The sequence below is a fragment of the Pelodiscus sinensis genome, chromosome 6, assembly GCF_049634645.1.
Source record: "Pelodiscus sinensis isolate JC-2024 chromosome 6, ASM4963464v1, whole genome shotgun sequence".
NCBI classification, from domain to species: Eukaryota; Metazoa; Chordata; order Testudines; family Trionychidae; genus Pelodiscus; species Pelodiscus sinensis.
In genome coordinates this window covers 9,014,686-9,035,492 of record NC_134716.1, presented here as the reverse complement: position 1 = coordinate 9,035,492, position 20,807 = coordinate 9,014,686, and the positions used below count along the sequence as shown (strand labels likewise).

The window sequence follows — 20,807 nt, the reverse complement described above, 5'->3', positions numbered from 1 at the left end:
TAGAGTTAGTGGGGCCCTATGCACAGCTTCATTGTCAGGGGCTTCCCCTTCTTGGGTGCCAGCCAAGAGAACGTTTTTCTCATCCCCCACCCCGTTTTTTATTCTTCATTCTCTTCTGGTATTGTAAGTCAGGGGTGGGGAACCTTTTTTTGGGTCAAGGGCCACTGACCCACAGAAAACTCAGTCCGGGGCTGCATACAAGTGGGGAGAGGGGGAGCATCCTCACTATCATGACCCCCAGCTGAGGAGGAAGACACTCCCCATGTTCCCCTCACACACCAGAGCCTGTGGGGGGAGAGTCTAGCCTAGTAGATTTTGTGCTCCAGCCCCATGGTGGTGCAGCAGGGGGGCTGGAGTGCCAGGGCAAGCTTCCTAATTCTGGGGTGCCCTCTGAGGTTTGGGGGGGGCTGCATCTGGCCCCCAGGCCTGTTATAAGTAAATGAAAATAAAGTGTGGTTCCTTGATTGGGGCAGGGAGTTGGGGTGCAGGAGGGAATGAGGGGTTGAGGTACAGGCTCTGGACTGGGGTTTGGGGCTGCAGGGAGGTGGTGCTTATCTTGGGAGGCACAGCTCCCAGTGTGACCGGCACACCCCACTGGCAGTGGTTCATAGGTGGAGGAAGGGGGCTTAGCACACCACTGCCTGCAGGCACTGCTCTTGCAGTTCCCATTGGCTGCAGTTCCCAGCTAATGGGAGCAGCAGTATCTGCAGTTGGGGCAGGGGCAACATGCAGAGACGCCCTCCACCCTTGGGACCATGGGGACATGCTGGCTACTTCTGGGGGCAGTGAGGCAGGGAGCCACCTTAGCCCTGCCATCCTGCCAGCTCTCTGCACCTTCCTTGGGTGGGGAGGGGTGGAGAGTGGGTCTCCGTGTGCTACCCAGGAGGAGGACAGCACACACAGCCTCCTTCAACCTTGCTGACCCCTCCCAGCCACCGGGGGCGTGTAGAGATGTGCCAGCATCTGGCCACTTCTGAGAGCAGCAGGAGCAGTATGCAGGCAGCCTGCCTGAGCTTGGGGTAGGTTGCTAGATGAGACCTGTCCTGCTTTTGGGGGATCTCCTGTCTCCACGTGGCTTGTTTCATAGTAAATCCACTCCTGGCTCAACGTTCATTGAGTGGATGTGAGTGGAATAAGAAAGAGAAACCTAGCTATGAAATCTCCGAGGGGTAGCCTTGTTAGGACTACTTTAAAAATGAGTAGTCCTCCGGCACCTTAGAGGCTAACCAAAATTTATAGAATGATGAGCTTTTGTGGGTAAAACCCACTTCGTCAGATAACCAACCAGTTAATGTCTTTGTTCAAGCCCGGGGTAACGGTGTCAAATCTGTAGATGAATTCCAGTTCTGCAGACTCTGTAATTGGTTAGTGAAATTTCTTTGTAGAAGAATGGCCACTTTTAAATCCATGATTGAGTGAGCTGGCAAGTTAAAATGTTCCCCCTACAGGTTTGTGTGTGTTACTGGTTCTGATGTCTGATTTGTCCATTAACTATGAAATGTCCGTTTGTAGGGATTGTTTCTCCTGATAAACTGTTTGGTCTTAGGCTTTCTATCCATGATCAGAGAAATGTTGTGCACATGAAAATATCAAATTTCTGTCATGATCCCTTTCTGCTTAAGCAAGGGTCGTATGCATTTGATCTCAATTTTACAGTTCTCTTATTGGTAAGGCAGTGTATTTTTTTTTTTGTCTTTCAAAATGCTATGCTTTTGAGGAGTCAAACTTGAGTCTTGGACAGCCCTATCTAAAATGCTTTTGCATGAAAGAGACCAATTCTGCAAAATCATGTTACTAAAACCTTTGACTGTGATAAGCTGGACTCTGCCTGGGACCTTCTTACAAATCTAGCTCCCATGGTGGTTGGGCATCTAAATTCTGTGATCAAAAAGAGTGGCAGAACTTTTACATAATGGTGTTCAGTGACCTAGCATTCCTCCCCTTGCAACAGCAGATGTTTTGCAGTATGCTGCTTGTTGGATAAAATCCTAACATACTACTTGGGCAAGGTACAGATAATTCCTGTCTCCCATCTACATGCACGTTCTCTGTGGAACGTGCTTGTTCAGTCAATAAGAGAATAGATGCAGTCTGCTTAATATGGGGGATCAGTTAATATGCATTGCTTGTTTTTGTGTTTAAGAATGATACAAAGTTTCATGTGGGATATTAAGGAGTTACAGTAAACTTCCGATAATCCGGCACCTTTAGGACCCAGGGGGTACCGGATTATCAGATATGCTGGACTATCAGAAGGGGGGGGCTATGAGGGGTCTGGGGTGGGGTGGGGGATGCTACCCCAGACCCCCTCATAGCCCTCCCTTCTGATAGTCCGGCTCTGCCCCAGGAGTCCCTGATTCAGCCGCTGCTGGTCAGTTTCAGCAGTGGCTGAATCGGGGACGCCTGCAGCAGAGCAGCTGGAGTGCTGCCAGGTTGGTCCGGTAGCGCCGACCCTTGGTGCCGCGAGACCAACCTGGCAGCACCCCAGCTGCTCTGCCCCAGGTGTCCCCAAGTCAGCCGCTGCAGAAACTGATCAGCGGCTGACTCCAGAAAGCCAGAGGCAGAGCTGCTCTGCCCCGGGCTTCCTGGAGTCAGCCCTGGTCAGTTTCAGCAGCAGCTGAATTGGGACTCCTGGGACAGAGCAGCTGGGGCGCTGCTGGGTTGGTCTGGTAGCGCCAAACCTCGGTGCTGCGGGGACCAACCCAGCAGCACCCCAGCTGCTCTGTTCCAGGTGTACCCAAGTCAGCTGCTGCTGAAACTGACCAGCGGCTGATTCCAGGAAGCTGGGGCAGAGCTGCTCTGCCCCGGGCTTCCTGGAGTCAGCCGCTGGTCAATTACAGCAGCGGCTGAATCTGGGACAGCTGGGGTGCTGCCGGGTTGGTCCCGCAGCCCTGAGGGGCAGTGCTATGGGACCTACCCGGCAGCACTTCAGCTGTTCTGCCCCCTGCTTCCCGGATTCAGCGCTGGTCAGTTTTAGCAGTGGCTGAATCGGGGAAGGTGGGGGCAGAGCAGCTCCAATGGTCCGGCTGCCTGGAGCACTTCCGGGTTCCTGATGGTGCCGGACCATCAGGAGTGCCGGACCATCGGAGTTTTACTGTACTTTTACTAAAACTGTTTCTCTATCATGTGCTTGCATAATGTTAAATTCCTGCATTTCAAGTACATTTCTTTTTCTGCTCATATTTGAGGCAAGTACTAGACTTTATGTTCAGTGAAGCATGCAAAAATTAATAATTACGTAGAGTGCCAAAATTAATTGCCCTGGTTTTGGCTTGGTGTTTCAGTGATTCTGGGGCAAGGCAGCCTCTAGCCATTACAAAAAAAGCAAACTTAGGTGCAAAAGCATGAGACCCTCAAACATGAGGTGAAAGCAGGCCACTTGCAACTTTTTTCTTTTAAAAGTATTTGTAACACTTAAGCTAAAGGGAAAACCTGTATGCACACTATCAAATGAGAGGTTGACTGACCTCTTTGTTTGTCTGCTGGTTAGTTGGAGTACAACCAGAAGGAGGTCTGGCTTCAGTCCACATAACTCAGAAGAAAAATCTTTTTATATTGAGTGGTGAATCCATACCCCAAAAAAGCTAGAAACATGGTACTTGTAAGAGCAGAAGTGTGAAGTAGCAAAGTATGTTGGGCTACAGCTTAGAGCAGGTAATAGAGATGCTAGGGAAATTCCTTGTCTTGTTTGTTCCCCCTTTTCTCCCCCCCCCCCCATTCTGAAGGAAAAATGCTAACTGGCACGCAGACCTGAGCTGTTAGTTTAATTTATACTTCTAAACACATTGTGAGTTCCCCCCAGTAGCAGTACTCTCTAGTCACTTGTTGTCCATTGAATTTTGTGTACTAATACAACGCCTGTTCATCACTGGACCTTGCAGGAACGGGCTCAACTTATTTCCTAGTTCTAAACATCTGTTTCCATGCTGAGTGCTGTCCACTTACTCCAAAGCAACTATTTATTAAAAAAAAACCCAGAAATATTAGTCTCTTCCCAATATCCCTTTTGTTCGTGAGCAGAAATACCTATTCAATAACACTGCCTTTGGTGCACTGAAAATCTCAGACAACTGCAGGGAAAGATTCCACTTAGTCTCCTATTGAGAACTGATGTCTCACATTTTGCTGCAGGCAAATGTAGCCAATAACCTGCTTATCTTTAGAAAGGAGAACTAAAGGTTTGCCACATGCACATTTTAATATATCTAATATTCTCTCCTTTATTGCCCTCGGTGTCTTGGGGAGAAGGCATTGTATCTTCTCTGGAGTAGAGAGATTGTCTTCCTTTGTCAGGCATGACTTGGAGTGCATTCTTGGCTTAAAAATTATAGCCCTGAAGGTTAGAGTACTGAGACATGAGGCTTTAGGAACACAAATGTGCCTCCACCTCTGCTTTTTCCTCTTCCTCCACTGGACTTCAAACTAGTAAAGCCAGCCATTGGTAATATTGGTTGATTCTTCATGCATAAAAACTTGGCCTTCTTGATACTGAAATGGTGATACTTCCCTCGGCATGTGATGGAGGGAGGGTTTGATGATGAATATATGGATTTTGTCATAAGTGTTTGTGTTCCTCATGGTCTGAGTGATCTGTCAGCTATTGTAATTTTTTACATCTACAGTATAGTCAATAAATTAAGCAAGGGAGATCCTTGAGCAAACTGGCTGCCTGAGCTCTGAGTACTTCATTCTGAATCTGTGCCTTGCAACTGAATGACCATTGGAAACACCATGTGGGTTTCAGCCCATTGACTCACCTCCCCAGTCATCTCCTGCCAGTCCTATCTGGGTCAGATTCTTCCTCCTTCCTTTTGTTCTGGAGAACAAGTCTCCAAGGGCATCAATTATTCCTCTCCTGAGTAAACATTTGTACAAAGTCGTTGCCCAGTATCCGTGTCCCATTTAATAGTTTCTCAATCTTTCTTTATAAAGTATCCCTTTAAAAAAAAAAAGTACCCCCAGTACCCACAATTTTTAGACACGCACAATTTTTTTATACCATAGCAATACATTTGTTTAAACAACTTAATCATAGCCAGGTGGACGATGAAATTTTTGGGTGTAAAAAGTACAAAAATTTCAATTGTATTCATGTACTCCCCCCTCCCCCCTCCCCCCCCCCCCGACTTCTCTTGAGTACCTCTAAAGGTACTCATACCAGTGGTTGAGAAACACTGTAATACGCTATTACTGGTTGTGCTATAAACTCAACATGGACAAGCAACCGCTACCCTCGGCAAAGACAAAACAAACAACTTCTGTGTGACCAATATCTTATTATATAACTGGATGCTCCCAAGTCTTGTTAGTGGACATCTTGTCCACAGTTGTAAAGTAAAATTATCTGGGTCTTTTTTTTTTTTTATTTTTATCAATATGTTTGGAGATCCTTATTCACTGAGGAATAGTCAGCTCGAAGGCATGAGCTTAAACTAAAAAATCGAATGTTCCATGTGCGAAAGTCCATCATATAATAAAACAGGTTGATTTTGGACAAAATCCTCTCCCTTATCTCGGACTCAGAATGGAAATTCATTCCAGAAGGATTTAGCAGAAAGCTGAGTGGGTGGGTTGTAGTAGAATCTCATAGCTTTAGGAACTGTGTTGCTTGGGCATCTTGTTTGTAAAGCTTTATATATTGACCCTTTCTGTGTTCCTATTTATCCTTTTATTTTCATCTTCAGGAGAAAATAAGTGACGTGCCAAAGGTCACAATGCAAGTCATTTGCGAAGCAGGCAGTTTGACTTTGTCTCTAATCAAACAGCTACAAAACTCATCTGGCATTAGCTCACCACCTAGAGTGCTTTTTTATTTGTATTCAAAAGCCTCTTCATAGATGCCTGAAACAGGAGAAGCCTCTGAAAGGAAAACCTGTGACTTGGGATTCACCGTCTTAAGTGCCACTCATCTGCAACACTTGTGGGGGGAAGAGAGGGAGTCAAGATTTTGTACGTTTTCAGTCTTGCGGTTTTTTGTTGTTTCTTTCCTAGAATGTACTAAAGAAGAGAGACCAAGTTCAAGCAGAGTATGAAGCAAAATTGGAAGCGGTAGCCTTGAAAAAAGAAGAACGCCCCAAGGTTAGCATGTAAAACCACTTTATACAAACAAGTGGTGTATTTGTCATTTAGCCTCTCTGAACTGAAAACACTGTGATGAAATGGAGATAGTGGTTTTGTTTCTATATCTGTTGAATCTTGTGCCTTGTGAGAAAACACAGAAGTGCTAAGTGGAGTGAAGTGTTGTCATATAACTGAGCTAGCTTTAGGAGGCAAGCCAAGAAGAATGTGTTAGCAGCCAAATTCAGTGTAAAAAAAGTAAGAGTAAGCTAGCAGGGGAGGACGAATTGAGTTCTAGAGTATTTCTAACTACAGATATACTACTGCAGCAAATAGACTTCTTCGGCTGTCCCGTGTCAGTGCACACCTTATCCTATGATAGGGCCTAACTGGAGTAGATCTCTTCAGAGGGGTAACTGAGTTAGTCTGTAACAAGAAAAACTTAAACAACAAATAAACTAGTAGCACCGTAAAGACTAACAGAACATGTAGATGGTATCGCGAGCTTTCGTGGGCAGTGGGTTGCGCCCCCGAAAGCTCATGATACCATCTGTGTTTGGTTAGTCTTTAAGGTGTGACTAGTCTTTTTGGAGTAATCTAATTTGGTGTCAATAAGACTCCCATTGATTTCAGTGGGCTTCATGTCCGGCTCTTAACGAACAAATTATTTCTTATGGTAGCGAGATGCATGTCCTGCTACCTTCAGGCCAAGTTGTTGCCTGGTCTCAAGTAAACCCCAATCTAGATTAGCTGCTGTTTGGTGGTGTTTTACCTATGTGTTATATATACAGATACCTGAAAGTAGAAAGAGAGCCTGCTGTAACAAGCAGGTAAATCAGTGCCAAATAGTAATCAGTCTTAATTGGGTTTCACATTGAGACCATGCAGCAATTTAGCATGGCCAGCATAGAATTGCTGTATGATGACTTGCACATAATCCATCATGAGAATAATATGCTTACTAATCCCTCCTTCTCAATCTGCTCACATTTCGACTTTTTTTTCTGCCCTTCCCACAATCGTCTTCTGTGGTTTGTCTCTCGAAGCAGAAACTAAAGATACTCAAACCAGAGCTCAGGTTAAGAGCTTTGCATAACGATTATCCCTTGCTATTTTAAATTTGAATTGAATTGAATTAAATTTTATTTGCTCTTGACTGGAAAATACTGATTCAACTTCAGTGCTCCCCACTGTTGCAGCATTAAAGGAGCAACTCACTGGGCACTCCACAGTTATTAATTTATGTTGGACACACATGTCTCCTTGAATAGAAAAAACAGCATAAGTGGCTGTACAGGATTTGAGAGATTCAGTGCTGAAGAGTTCAGTGGAACAACCACATGTGTTCTCAGTCGCTGTGCTCGTCTTGGATTTTCATGTTTTCTGGAATAGCAGCAAAGTTTGCTTCCTTTTAAATGGTGACCACTTGCAAATGTAACTTAACAACTATCCCACTAGACCGATGCAAAAACCTTCTAACACAATGAGATCATCAAAGTTTGTTTCGTTGCCTCTCAAATACAGCTGCACAAATGGACACTGTAAGATTTTTGTTCAAACAATGTTGATGCTCCCTACATGTCCCAGGTTGGAGGTGGATGATGTTTGAAATAGCTAAGTGTTTTAAACCTCTGAAACAATGTAAAGTGAAAAAGCTGATTAGCAGTCACTGCAGTGCTGGCTACGGTTATCTTTTGATCTCTAGCTTTGTCTTGCTTTCATTGAACGTTGTTTTTTAGCTGTTTGCACAGAGCAATGGAATGTGGAAACCAAACACAAAACAAGCCAGCGGACTGGAATAGACCAAGTTAGACTTTTGTTACCCCCACACAGCAGTTGTACTCTTCTGTTTGTTTTGGGAACTGATGAAGTTAATATGTGGCCTAACGGTTTATTTGCTATTAGTTGCAGTCGCTGAGAAGAATCCAAGAAATATCTTTGCTTTTCTTAACCACTGGAGGGCATGCTAGGATTTGCTGTACTCCATAACCTGACCTGATTCACAACAGACTTTTGAGCCGCGTCCAAATTCTAATTGTTTGTCTTGTTACAGTCCCTTAATTATTTAAGCCGAATGAGTGTGTGTACGTATCAAATTAAATTCTGTGACTAAAATAATTCTAGTGTTTTAGCCATCCGATATAGAGTTTTCCTGACAGCTTTTTGTATTTGGTGAGACAGTCTCCATTTGCTCTCTCTGCAGGGTTTTGCCTTAGCATCTGCAGATGTAGAAGGACCCCTCCCACTCTTTGTCCCCAGGGCCCAGGAGCAGCCCGAGGCCGGCAGCGGCAGCTGGCGCCCCAGGTGGAACGCGCGATCGGTGCCCCTGCCTGCAGGGCTGTCAATTGACTGATGTCATCGGCAGGCGCCCCCATGACGTCATCATGGGGCACCCCGGGCGGCGGCCAAGTTTGCCTATAGCCATGGGCTGCCCCTGCCAGGGCCAAGTTAGGAAAGAAAAGAAATGTATCTATTGAAATGTCAATTACTAAAATAAACATACCTTTAAAAGGGACTTGATGAGCTCTAAGCACCAATTGTGGCATTTGGCTCTTTGCCCCAAACCTTAAAGGCACAATAAATTCCTTAGGAATGTAAAGGGCTAACTGGTTAACCAGTTACCTGGCAAGCACGTGGATGATGCAGTGCTTACCAGGTGTAACTGGTTAACCAGCACCTGGCCCGGCCTGCCATGCCAGAAGTAAGAGGTACTTCAATCCAGCCTGCTGTGTCATTGGTGAGAGGCTGCTCCAGTGGCCCCTCACCTGTGGCAAGATGCTGTAGGCAGGTTAACCAGTTAAACAACTTTTTTAACCACGGTTTTACATCCCTAGAATCTATGGCAACAGTACAGCCAGTCTCTGACTTAAGACCATCTGCACTTACGACCAAAGCAGTCGTAAATGCGGTCCCTGAGTTACGAACGCGATCTGCGCTTACGAACCGCGCGGTCGCCATGTAACTCTATGGGATCCGAGTTATGAACACTTCAAGTTACGGCCAAGTATTTGGTCCGTAACTCATTCGTAACTCGGGGACCGGCTGTAAACCGTCTGATTGTACAGAGCTTCTGACTGAATTTGGCCAGGGTGGGAAAAGCAGGCTTCAAGTCTATCATACAATATTGGCAATGTAAACTGAATTGCAAATAATCAAAATATTTCCATAAGATGGAAATGCAAATTCCTGTCGTTGAGCAGCTCACAGTGCTTCAGTTCCTAATCAACGATCCTGTGTTCATGAGATTTTTAGCCTTAGTTCTGATGGGTTTTTTTCTGGCTCTTAAGAACTAAGTCTGCTACCCAATTCACTGCATGTTAATGAAGTGCACGGTAGAGAGCTGTACCAAATTGTCAGCGTCCATTGCTGCAGATGAATGGAATTCTAGACACAGGCAACTAATTCTTCAGTGGAAATCCTGAAGTCCTAGGTTACACTGAGTATGCACACGAGGGATTTTATTCGTGACTCCATTAGTGGCTAAATCATCTTGACTATCTAATGAAGAATATCAGCTGTATTTTTTTTATCCATCTCACCTGGATACATGCTCTTACTTTCCTCAGTCCACGTATGCTTAATGCCACTCTGTTTGAGGAGCATGTTTTTTCTTTCCCCGTGATGGTAACTCTGCCAGAATTAAAAGGCTTAAATCAGTCATTGGTTGAACTATCTCATTTTCAGGTTAATGAAAATTTAAAATGCATAAGCCCGTACTCCCACCTTTAATTAGAACAAGATTTACTGAAAGCATATGCGTGTAAAAATTACTGTACAGCTGGGTCAGTTGGCATCCTTGCGGCTGTCTAAAATATTCAGGGAATTTAAAAGGACGTGTTTAAGCCCAAAATTTGACTGTTTTATTCTCTTCCATTCATAAACTCAGATAACGCCACCTCTGTGGTTTTTGCCTTCATTGGCTGAAGACTTGAGTTATGTCCCCTCCTAATTCTCACCCTTCTTAGCTGGCCTTCAGGAAATGGCACAGTTTGACTTTCATACTGTGCACCTCCGCTCCCTTGGACTTCAACAAGAGTCACGGGTGTTCAGCACCTCTAATGAAAGAAGGGTAAAACCTTGATCCTGCTGAAATGAGCAGGCGTTGACTTCAGTGGGGCTAGGACTTCACTCGTGTGTGTAAAGGGCATAAATCCCATGGGCTTTCATAGAATCAGAGGGTTGGAAGAGACCTCAGGAGGTTATGGAGTCCAACCCCTGTTAAAAGCAAAGCCAACTCTAAGTCGTCCCAGCCAGGGCTTTGGGACAGAACTTAAAAACCTCTAGGGATGGAGTTTCTACCACCTCCCTAGGGACCCCATCCCAGTGTTTCACTACCCTCCTTGTGAAATACTATTTTCTAATATCCAACCTAGACATACCCCACTGCAACTTGACTTTAAAGTAGGATACGGTACCCCCGACACTTTATGTGCTTTTGAAAAATTACACACTTGTCTGTGTATCTCATGTCATTCCATAATCTCTAATACTCCTCTGCAGCTAATGGAGAACAGCTTTTCGGCCAGCCTATAGTGGTTGTGGCTGTAATCCCTGCTGTAGAACACTTGTGGCTTAGCTGGTGTTCATTGGTGTGTCCTTGTAATTTGTTGCAATCCAGAGGATCAAACCATCAGGGACTGATGGTTTTTCAGTGGAGTTTTGACAACTGTTCCTATTGCTCCCTTTCATTTGGGAAAAATGTATATCCTTATGGGAAGTTGGGGGGGAGGGAGTTCAAAGAAGGGAAATGGTTACCCCAAACTCAGTCACAGCGATGTCCGTTCTATGGCAATGGAGTTTGGCATTTTAACTAGTATGCTATGAAACTTGTTCATAGTCTCTTACCTCCTTGCCTTTCTTGTGCCTGCCTAGAGCTGCATCTTGCCTTTCTCTCCAGAAGCGTTGCATCGTGTTCACTGTGCTCTTTGGGCTGTGTGTGGAGCGAGGCAGCAGGCTGGCATCCTCCATTCCTCCTCTTCCTCGTTCGGTGCATCTGCCGCTGGCAGCCTGACTTGCCCCCCATGGTGGGCTCAGACCCAAGCATTCCTCCAAATGCTTGTTAGCAGCTGTAACGGCTGCATGTTTTCTCAGCAAAGTGGCCGTCTTTACGAGAGAAACCCACTGCATTCCCCACGAACCTGTGAGTTCACACAATCACACACTGGCCGGGCTGTAATTCTGCAAGTCTTACGAGAGCCAGCCTTAGGATCAGTGTGACCTGTGAAAGCTGACAAGCCATAAAACTGGGGAGACCCTCATTGTGCCCTCTGTCTCCAGTGTTGTGTTGGCATCTGCCCGTCAAGTCAAAGCAGGCACTAGCTCCAGGGATGCAGTGAGCAAACACATTCTTGGGGTAGCTGCAGATGGCCTGGGAGCAAGCATCTAGATCAGTTCAGGAGCGCCAGTGTTTCTCAACCCAACCGGGTGAAATGGCAGAGGTGCCTTTTGCCCTACTCTGATGTTTTGTGGGCGTGAGTAGGATCTCTACATGAGTGCTTTGTTTTTTCGGCATGCTGGCGGGTGGAGGAGTGTCTCTGCAGCTTTCCAGGAGTCTCGTCTCACGGCAAGGTTGGACTGGCACTTGAGTTGGGAGCCAACTGTGCAGTGGCAGCCTTGTGGTGCTATAATCCAGTCCAGCGCATCCCAAGCCATATGGACATGTTTAAATTACTGGGAAACGTAAACCACAAAGAGGATGCTAGCATGACAGAAAACCGTATCTGAGGCTGCGGAAGCTCAACCCAGAGAGCCAAGTGGTGTGAATGGGACCTGTTCGTATGATGAAACAGACGCTGCATCAACGGCTCCTTTTCCAAATTTGTTTGGCTTCCATGTTTGAGCTCAAAACGCATGAGATCTCCTTGGTGATGCGGCTCTGCTCTTGCAGAATATTTCACTGGCCAGCGCTGGCTCGATCGGAATGTTTCCCTTCAGGGAAGGGTGACTCTGGTGCGGCTTCTGCACCTGAGGGGTTCAAACAAGTGTAGCAGGCTTGCAACAATCCTACATTTCCTGTTGTGCTAAATGGGCAGGGCCGCCCTGGGGTATGGACAAGGCTGAGAACCAGTATTAAGGAATTTTAAAAGCGCTCCTGAAGCGTGTTGAGAGAGCTTTGGACTTGTGAGTGTTATCAAGTGTTTGAGAAGCCGAGTACTTATACCCACCTCTTTCTTCCCCAGACGGGAAAGCTGAAATGAGCTGTGATCTGCCTAAGGCCAGAGGGGGGAGAGTCGGTGTCCGTTGAGGTCCAAGCACAAGACGAGAACTCCTGGAGTTCCCGGTTTCCAGTCTCCTCTCTGTCAGCAGGCAAGCATTCTGCCTGCGCAATCTCACAACAACTAGCCAATGTAGGCTGAGTGACTTTCCATAAGGAAAGCCTTCCTTGTCATCCCCCATAGGGGTTCACAGAGGGGACCAACATTTTGAAATAATGAAAAACACAATGTCCCCATTGTCACTTATATTCAAAGTGAGGGGTGCAAAATAAACACTTACGCATAGGCTCTACTTTAAGCCTTTTCCTGCCCTTGTGCTTATCAACATACCGTAGGTGCCATGGTCTAGAGACTTTCCATGCTCGTTTTCTCTATTAAACATTTAAACGCCCACAGAGAATGCAAGCTTGGAGCAGGAGTTGGATTCAGAAATAATTTCCTAGACCATCTTTATGTAGAAACTTGCCTTGGCTTAATGAATGTTGGTAAATCAGAACAAGTCAATGAATGGACAAGGCCATTAGCAGTAGATTTGAAAGTATAGTACTACTTTTTATTAAAGCCATAAAAAATCATGATTGCTATATGGCTTTAGATTCATCTGGATGCAAATATTTCAAGAGTTAAAATGAGTCATTAGGATTCAGCTGATCTGTGGCAGAATTAAGTTTTTTCCCTGTCCGTGCAGCTCTGACTCTTGGCTCTCACATTGATAACACACTCCAATGTAATTGTGACTACAGGTTTACAGGAAGCTGACGGGTATGAACCTCCTAAGATAAGCGTGGTTTCCTGCAAGGACCTCTGAGCCTCATTGTTGGTACAATGTGTCCGGCTAGCATACGGGTGTATCGAATATTCTGCTCCAGAATATTCTTGCCCTTCAGGTGGGCTCTGCATTAGTGCCCACTGTTAACGAGTCTCACTAAAATCAGTGGTAAGATTCCTGTTGCCTGTAGAGTTAGCCCAGCAATGAGTTCTTCTGAGAATTCAACCTTTACCTTTTTTTTTTAATTAGCTGGCTACTGCCTAATGATTAGATAGATGAGAGGCTGCGCTCAGAGGAGCCAAGCAACCACAACTCCACTTTTGAGCTTCATTGGGAGCTCTGAAAACTGAGACCTTTTGCCCCCGTTCTGCCAGTTGCTGAAGGAATTAGCATGTTGGGGGTGTATTCAATGCGTCTGGTGCTGAAGTTGGCTCCCTGGTTATAAGTTGTCTTTGCTTCTGCATGTAAAGCCAGTTTCATTGGAGGCAGTGCGCACACACAAGTTGCTGCAGTCCCAAGTCCATGCATAGAATTTCCAACGTAATTTAAGCTCGTTTTTAGGGCTAAACAGTCTGAATCTGCTGTTTCTAGTGCCAGTGGACCTTTAATGCATATTGTGGAACATGGAATGCTAAGGTCTTCAGTTACATTCCATTTACACTTGAAACACTTCAGCATTTTAAGGAAGACAATCTCTCATTAGTATAAAGCCACAACTGCAAGAAACAGTAGCTATGTCGGAAGGAGACAGCCTCTTGTCAACATAGCTCTGTCCAGGAGCTATCTGAGGCCGGCTGCAGCAGCTGGCACCCCAGGCGGAAGGCGCAATCGGCACCCTGGTCTCCACGGCCGTCAATAGCCCTGAGGTAATCACGGGGAACCCCAGCTAAAGATTGCTGGGAAATAAGGTTGATCGCTGTTGAAGGATTGTTTCATGAGGCTTAAATGCTGCTTGTTGGGTTTTTTTTCTTGTCAAACTCCCCTAAAACTTGCTTTCTATTCATGCACTGTTTGCTAGTGTATTCGGGGCCCCATCTCTGCCCTCTTTGTCCATTGCATTATCACCCAAGATCCTATAGACAGAAACTCGAGACAGAGGGTAGAAGAAAGGAAGCACTATCACCGTTGCATGAATGGGAAGCCGAGGGGTTCAGAGCCGCAACCCAGATGTCCAGAGTTCTAGTTTTGCATTTAAACCCTCTTTCCCGTCACTGTAGTTTGACTAAGGAGTTTGTCTATGCTATCTGCTGGATTGACAGCCAGTGATCGATCCAGTGGGGATCGATTTATTGAATCTTGTACAGACATGAGAAACTGACCGCTGAGTGCGCTCCCGTCAGCTCTGGAGCTCCACCAGAGCAAGAAGCGTATGCAAAGAGGATGGGAGAGCTGTCAACTTAATGCGGCGAAAACCTGCTTGCTTGCAGTTTCTAAGGACATTGACTTCAGCAACGTTATTAACGTAGCTCAAGTTGCATAACTAAGATCGATGGCCCCTCGGTATTGTAGACCAGTCCTCACAGCGTCCCGTGATCTAAGTAAAGCTTAGGGTGTGTGGAGACATGCAAAGCAATCTACAGTTTCCCAAACTACTCTTGATGGAGTAAATTTGGATGCAGGTGAGGATTTGGCTTTACCTGTTGCAGCCATTTTACCTGTTGCTTTTCTTCCGCTCTTTCCAGTAACTAAAAATCTTGTTTTTAGTGCGGTAGTAGGTAGGGAAAGAGACGGCTGAAAGGACACTAATATTTTTATTCACTTTTTTTTCTTATTTAGCATGGTCTGAATAATTTAAAATGTATTTGAAACAAGGGGAAACAGTTGATCAGCTGGGAGCGGGACCATTATTCAAAGAGCCAGAGTCTTGCTGAAAAATCTGCTTCTTGCTTCAGGTGCCAGTGGAGGTTGAAAAATGTCAGGACCGAGTGGAATGCTTCAATGCTGACCTGAAAGCTGACATGGAGCGATGGCAGAACAACAAGAGGCAAGATTTCAGGCAGCTGCTTATGGGAATGGCAGATAAAAACATCCAATATTATGAGAAGGTAACAGCACTGATGGTCTCGTACAAATAACCCCTTGGAGTGACTGTCTGGGGTGGCTTTCAAAAATGGCAAACCCTGCATTACTATAAAGAACTAGTGCTCAGTGGCAGGACTTCACATCAGGTGCTTAAGTTTTTTAGGTTAGCTGCTGTGTGGGGAAAGGCACTTGATCAGCCTGACTTTCCACAGAGAGTTTCGGTATTCCCAGGTTGTTGGCTCTTGTGCTGTAACTAATTAACCAGGGGCTAAATGTAATGAGAACAATGGAGTTACACAAGGGAACTGTTAACTCAATAATTGGCATTTTCTACCAGATAAAGATTCTCTTTCCCCTTACCCCCCCCCCATATTTTTTGCCTCTTTTACTCAACCCTGATGCTGCTGGATTTGTCTGACAAGCAGAAACCATCTGTATTGGGGGCTACTCCTGCTGCTAGGTTAACGAGGGCCTGATCCTGCAAATACCAGGGGTGCCCCCTTCCTGCTTCTGATTTTCACTGACTCACGGGAGGAAAAGTCAAACATGCTTACCCAGTACGGTTAAGGACATGGAGGCTGGGAAATAGCTCTCTTAATTCGGCCCTTGCAGCCCAAAGCAGTCTGGGATAAGGAGGGCAGAAACAGGCTGGGAGGCAGGGACCAGGAGTCAGGCATGTCGATGGGGTCCATAGTAGCAGCCAGCCAGGGATTCACCTAGTTGCGTGGACCACTTTCTGTGCCTCTTTCTAGCTGAAGTAGTGTCTCAGCCGATGGGGGAGAGGCCCTCACGCAGTCAGGAGCTGTCTGGACACGAGTGTTGATGAAGGATCACGGGTCTCAAACAGAGGGCTCCCAGGCCATGCTCAGAACATGGCTGCCACCCAGCAGTTCACCCACATCAGAAGCGAAGGGGACAGGCAGAGCTCTAGCACACAATGTGCGACAGCACAGTACCCAAAAATGTTGAGCAGAGTAATGCTGAAATACCCATGAAAACCAGGGTCCAAGCCTACTAGACCAGCATGAAAGAAATTGCCCTGGATATAATGTTTCATTTGTGTAAGAAACCACAAATAATTGGATTCCTAGTCAGCGGCGTCTGTGGACCCTAACTGGACACTCCCCATCTATCCTGCTAGGTGAAAGCTCATGTGTCCAGTGAACCCCTATAGCTGCCAGAAGGGGAAGTAGGAACAGTTTCTCAGTTTTGTCTCTATCACCAAGTCTCTTCCCTACTCTCTACTTAGAACTTTACCAGCCAGCTAGCTGCCGTGCGCTGCTTCTAGTGGTGAGAAACAGTCTGTACCCTCAGAATAACTCCTCTTCCCAATCCCTGGGCCTGTTGATGCTTTCCAAATGTTGCCGGGGTTCCTTTCAGTGTAACTCTGCAGGTTTCTAATCATTTGGACTTTGATGACTCGCATGCTTAGGGTTACCCTGACCGTCCGCCTCGCAGCTGCTTTTGTCCGCCGATGTAGAAACCGGTTTGTTTGTTAACTCCCTTGTCTTTCAAGCTACTAAACTGATGGCCAGGAGGACCACACTTTGGTACCTCTTAACTTGCATGCCTAAGTGGCAGGACGATTTTGAGAAGGCAGTAGTGTGTAATGTAATCTCTTTTTTTAAACCGTTTCTTGTAAATACATGTGGATTTTTTTTTATTTTTTTGCAGTGCCTTACGGCGTGGGAGTCAGTTATACCACTACTACAAGACAAACCAGAGACCAAATAAGAAGCTCCCTCCTAGCCCACTGTCTTCTCTACACATGTGCACAGGACCACTAAACCTATTGGAGCTGCATGACGCACTACTTTGTTGAGAAATGCCAGCCGAGCCCAGTCTGGTACACAACCATTGAAAAGCACTTGGACTTCTTCCTTTTTTTGTTTTTGTTGAACCGGTATGTGTCATCTTTTGAGCTTTCTTAATGGGACCTTCTTAATCCATGGAGTGATCTTGGGCTTGTAATAGAAATACACAAGGATCAAGTGGCTTCTTGATAAAGACAACTTGCCTCTTGGTTCTGGAAGGAACTAATGAGTGGAATACTAAAGCAAGGACAATAAACTCTACACTGCAAGGTGCCAATATGACATCCTTATTACCATCATCTTCTGTTTGTTCAATTAGGGTGGATGTCCACCCATCGTCTTTTTTTTTTTTTTTTTTTTTTTTTTTTTGATGGAGAGAGAATGGCCTGATGTTGACGCTTGTTACAAATCAGCCAACTCTCTGGATTAAGCAGTTCGAGAGCTGAGTCTTTTGGGGGAGTTTGGGCTGATCCTAGATGAGAACATCGGGACGCCTCTGCAGAAAGTGCGTGATACAAGCCTGAACTGTGGTGCGTGAGCGTGGCATGCTGTCTGTTCATAGTGAATATTCCCTACCCACTTGTTTACTGTTGGTGAAATGAAGTAATGTGAGTTGGCCCATGTGAGAGATTTGGGGATCCAAGGACTAGCCTAGGGGCATTATGCTGCAGCCTTACAAGGTCTTTGATGGGAACAATGGGAGCAAACACGAGTCTATTAACATTTTATTCCCACTGCGAGCTCAGACAATTCTGGGATAGGATTCTGTGAGCCAAGCTTTCACAACCATATAAGCTAAATGGAAGCCCCTCCGAATCTCTGTCTCTCTCTCTGACCTTAGTCATGTAAAACACGCCCCTGGTCGTAAGGACAGCTCTTGCTTTTTGCCTTTTCCTTTTACAGCAGCCAGAGCCCAAAAAGTGTCAAGTGCTTGCCGACACCAAGTATAATTGTGCATGTGTGAAAATTGGCTTAAACATGTCAATGGCAAGTGGTAAAAGAAATACCTTCTTTTCCCCATTACGTGCGTTTAGCAGTCACACTTGTCTCTGAGCATCATTGAAATGTCCTCTTTAGGTAGGATAACAGAGTTATGCCTCGTTATTATGCAACCTTGTAGTCTGTGGGATCTTTCTTTCTTATCGAGTGTCTCTAGTTAACTGCCCTTTGTTAGTTTAGTGGCCTCAGTAGCTTCCAAAGGAAGGGATGCTGCCAAGACTGGTTAATGATACTTAAAATCTGTTAAGTCTTTGTTTGCTGCTAGACCAGCTCGTTTCCTGCCACGAACGCCAAGGTTGAATTATTTTGGCAAACGTCAGGGTTCTAAGATGAGCAAAGAGCCTTTTATTTGCTTTAATATCCTCTCCTTTTCTACCAAAGTTATTGGAATGCTAAAGAGATCCCGGCATCTTTCCGGCAAGTTTGTAAAGTGGAATAGAAATGAGAATTTGGCAAAGACTATGCACAGTCCATTGAATTTGTGGATTGTCCCCTGCTAAAATAAATGCTACAATATAATATACCTGAAGTTTCTTCAGGTCGGCATAGCCTCTGTTCAACCATTTCTGTATAAATGTTGTGGCTGTTAAATTTATTAACGTGGGGGAATCACTGGGCATAGCATTTGTCATGTTTAAGGCAGTTCTTCTACTTGACAGTATCACTTTCATCGAAGTCGTTTTGTGATTCTAAACACACAATCCCAATTTGTCAGCTTAAGTTTGCCTCCGGTGATAAGTTGAAATTGCAGTATAGCAACAATACTGTGTTAATACTGTGAGGGAAAGACTTTTTTAGTAAGAAATGATTCTCTAGTGATCTGATTTCTTCCCCACTCCCCATGTCTATACTTTGTCTCCAATTGTTGTGCTTTTTATCATTAATTCACATCATTTAACAAATGAAAGACAGAAAGCAGAAACACAATATTTCATGTGATGAAATCGGAGAATTGTGTAGTCCATCAGAATACAGTTTCTACTCAGTCAAATTGGTTAAGTGGGTGAATGTAATTGGCTCTGAAACACCAGCATAAACCTAGAGTCAAGTAAACTTGTTCTTGCCTTCCCCGAATGATCAGGAAAGATAAATAGGAATTCAGAAACAACAAAATCACTGTTCTCTCTCAGAACAATCAGCTATACTATATTTCTGCTGAGCATGTTTTTTCTTTTTAAAGGTACTTCTCCACAGGAAAATATTTGAAAAATGTAGTGGTTCTGATTTAGAGAGAAGTGAATTTAATCTGTCGTCCCCGTCCCCCCCCCCCCCCCAAGTGCTTACATTCATGCCTTTTACCCTTCCAGCTTAGTTAGAAAACTGAAGATCAAATCTTCTGTTGGTAGTTTTCAGGAGCTCGGTTCTTTAAGTACTTTTTAAAATTCTTCAGAAAATGTATATTATACAAGATACTGCTAGCAAAGGACATTGCAATGTCAAGTAAGAATTGTAGCGGGTAGCGAGGACCTTTTATAGTGCCACTTTAGGTATTAAAAGATGGTAGCAATTTCACCTGCTGCAAAGATGGTGGGGTTTCTGCCTTTGGCACAGTCCAACAAGCACCCAATGTTTTACCTAATATTTACACTTAATGTTAACATCATTCTTCTGCCACTCTCTGGAGCCAGTTGATTTTTTTAAAAATAACTAATCATGTGAATGAAGTGATTTCAGGCCTTGTTTGTTACCAAGCAAAAGTTTTTTGCAGCTACGTCATTAACGTGCTGGCACTTCGTCTGCAAGCCACCAAATGAATGGTGAAGAAGGCTTTACTGTATGGAGGTTCCAGGCACACACATACTTAAGGGCTACGTCTACACTGGCCCCTTTTCCGGAAGGGGCATGTAAATTTCACTAGTCGTCGTAGGGTAATCCGCGGGGGATTTAAATATCCCCCGCGGCATTTAAATAAAAATGTCCGCCGTTTTTTTCCGGCTTTTAAAAAAGCCGGAAAAGAGCGTCTAGACTGGCCCCGATCCTCCGGAAAAAGTGCCCTTTTCCGGAGGGTCTTATTCCTACTTTGAAGTAGGAATAAGACCCTCCGGAAAAGGGCACTTTTTCCGGAGGATCGGGGCCAGTCTAGACACTCTTTTCCGGCTTTTTTAAAAGCCGGAAAAAAGCGGCGGACATTTTTATTTAAATGCCGCGGGGGATATTTAAATCCCCCGCGGATTTCCCTACGACGACTAGTGAAATTTACATGCCCCTTCCGGAAAAGGGGCCAGTGTAGACGTAGCCAAGGAGTGTGTGCGGGCTGCAACTTCATGTCCTAGATCACAGGGTGCAGGCCCCAGATTATGTTGCAGGTTGAGTATTGCTCTACTGTGAAGCAGGCACTTCCTGCAGCCCTGCTAGATTACTATTTACATTGAAAACAAACTTTTTGCAGAAGTGGAGTTCTTAACTATAGTCATGTGAGTAGGATATTTTGTGGTTCCCTCTTGCACACAACTAGGCATGTTGCTGTGTTTGTCTTTCTGAACCCTTGCAGTGTGTGAAAATGGTGGAAAGCCAGGTGTTTCGTAGTCTGACCATAAAGGAGATTTTGTGCAGTATGTTAGTAGCACAGATTAGACCGACTTAAAATATGCCAAATGTTTTCAGGGCTGAATTCAGTTGCCACAAGTGACTCGTTCCTGTACATGCTGCATCAGATCTTGCCCCTGAAATGAAGTTTTCAGATTCACTTGGAGCAGGTGTGACTTTTTTTTTTTAGGGCTCAAGTTCAGAAGTGTATACATAGTCTCACTAATTGTTGTGACTATAGAAAAGCAAGTCCTTCACAAATACTGAGCAGAAATGCATTGAATGAATAACTTTGTTTCACTGTGTATTTCCCTGTAGTAGGTGTTTAAACATCTTTTGTTATTGTCCAACAGACCTTTTTCTGTAAATACAGATTGATCTGGCTCAATGTGAGTGTGACCCCAT

The 20,807-nt window shown here is 45.0% G+C and overlaps 1 protein-coding gene across 2 annotated transcripts in view; it reads left to right on the top strand.

Annotated features, from left to right (window-relative positions):
* The window catches only part of SNX30 (sorting nexin family member 30), a 64,323-nt gene extending 45,202 nt beyond the window's left edge, over positions 1 to 19,121 (top strand). Inside the window, exons 7-9 of one of the 2 annotated variants that reach the window (XM_075931406.1) lie at positions 5,992 to 6,078; positions 14,934 to 15,086; positions 16,738 to 19,121. In XM_075931406.1, coding sequence (XP_075787521.1) covers positions 5,992 to 6,078; positions 14,934 to 15,086; positions 16,738 to 16,797 — 300 coding nt within the window. In that variant the 3' untranslated portion in view covers positions 16,798 to 19,121. The remainder of the gene's footprint in view (positions 1 to 5,991; positions 6,079 to 14,933; positions 15,087 to 16,737) is intronic. The other variant, XM_075931407.1, reaches the window with a different exon arrangement.
* The last annotated feature ends 1,686 nt before the right edge of the window (positions 19,122 to 20,807 follow it).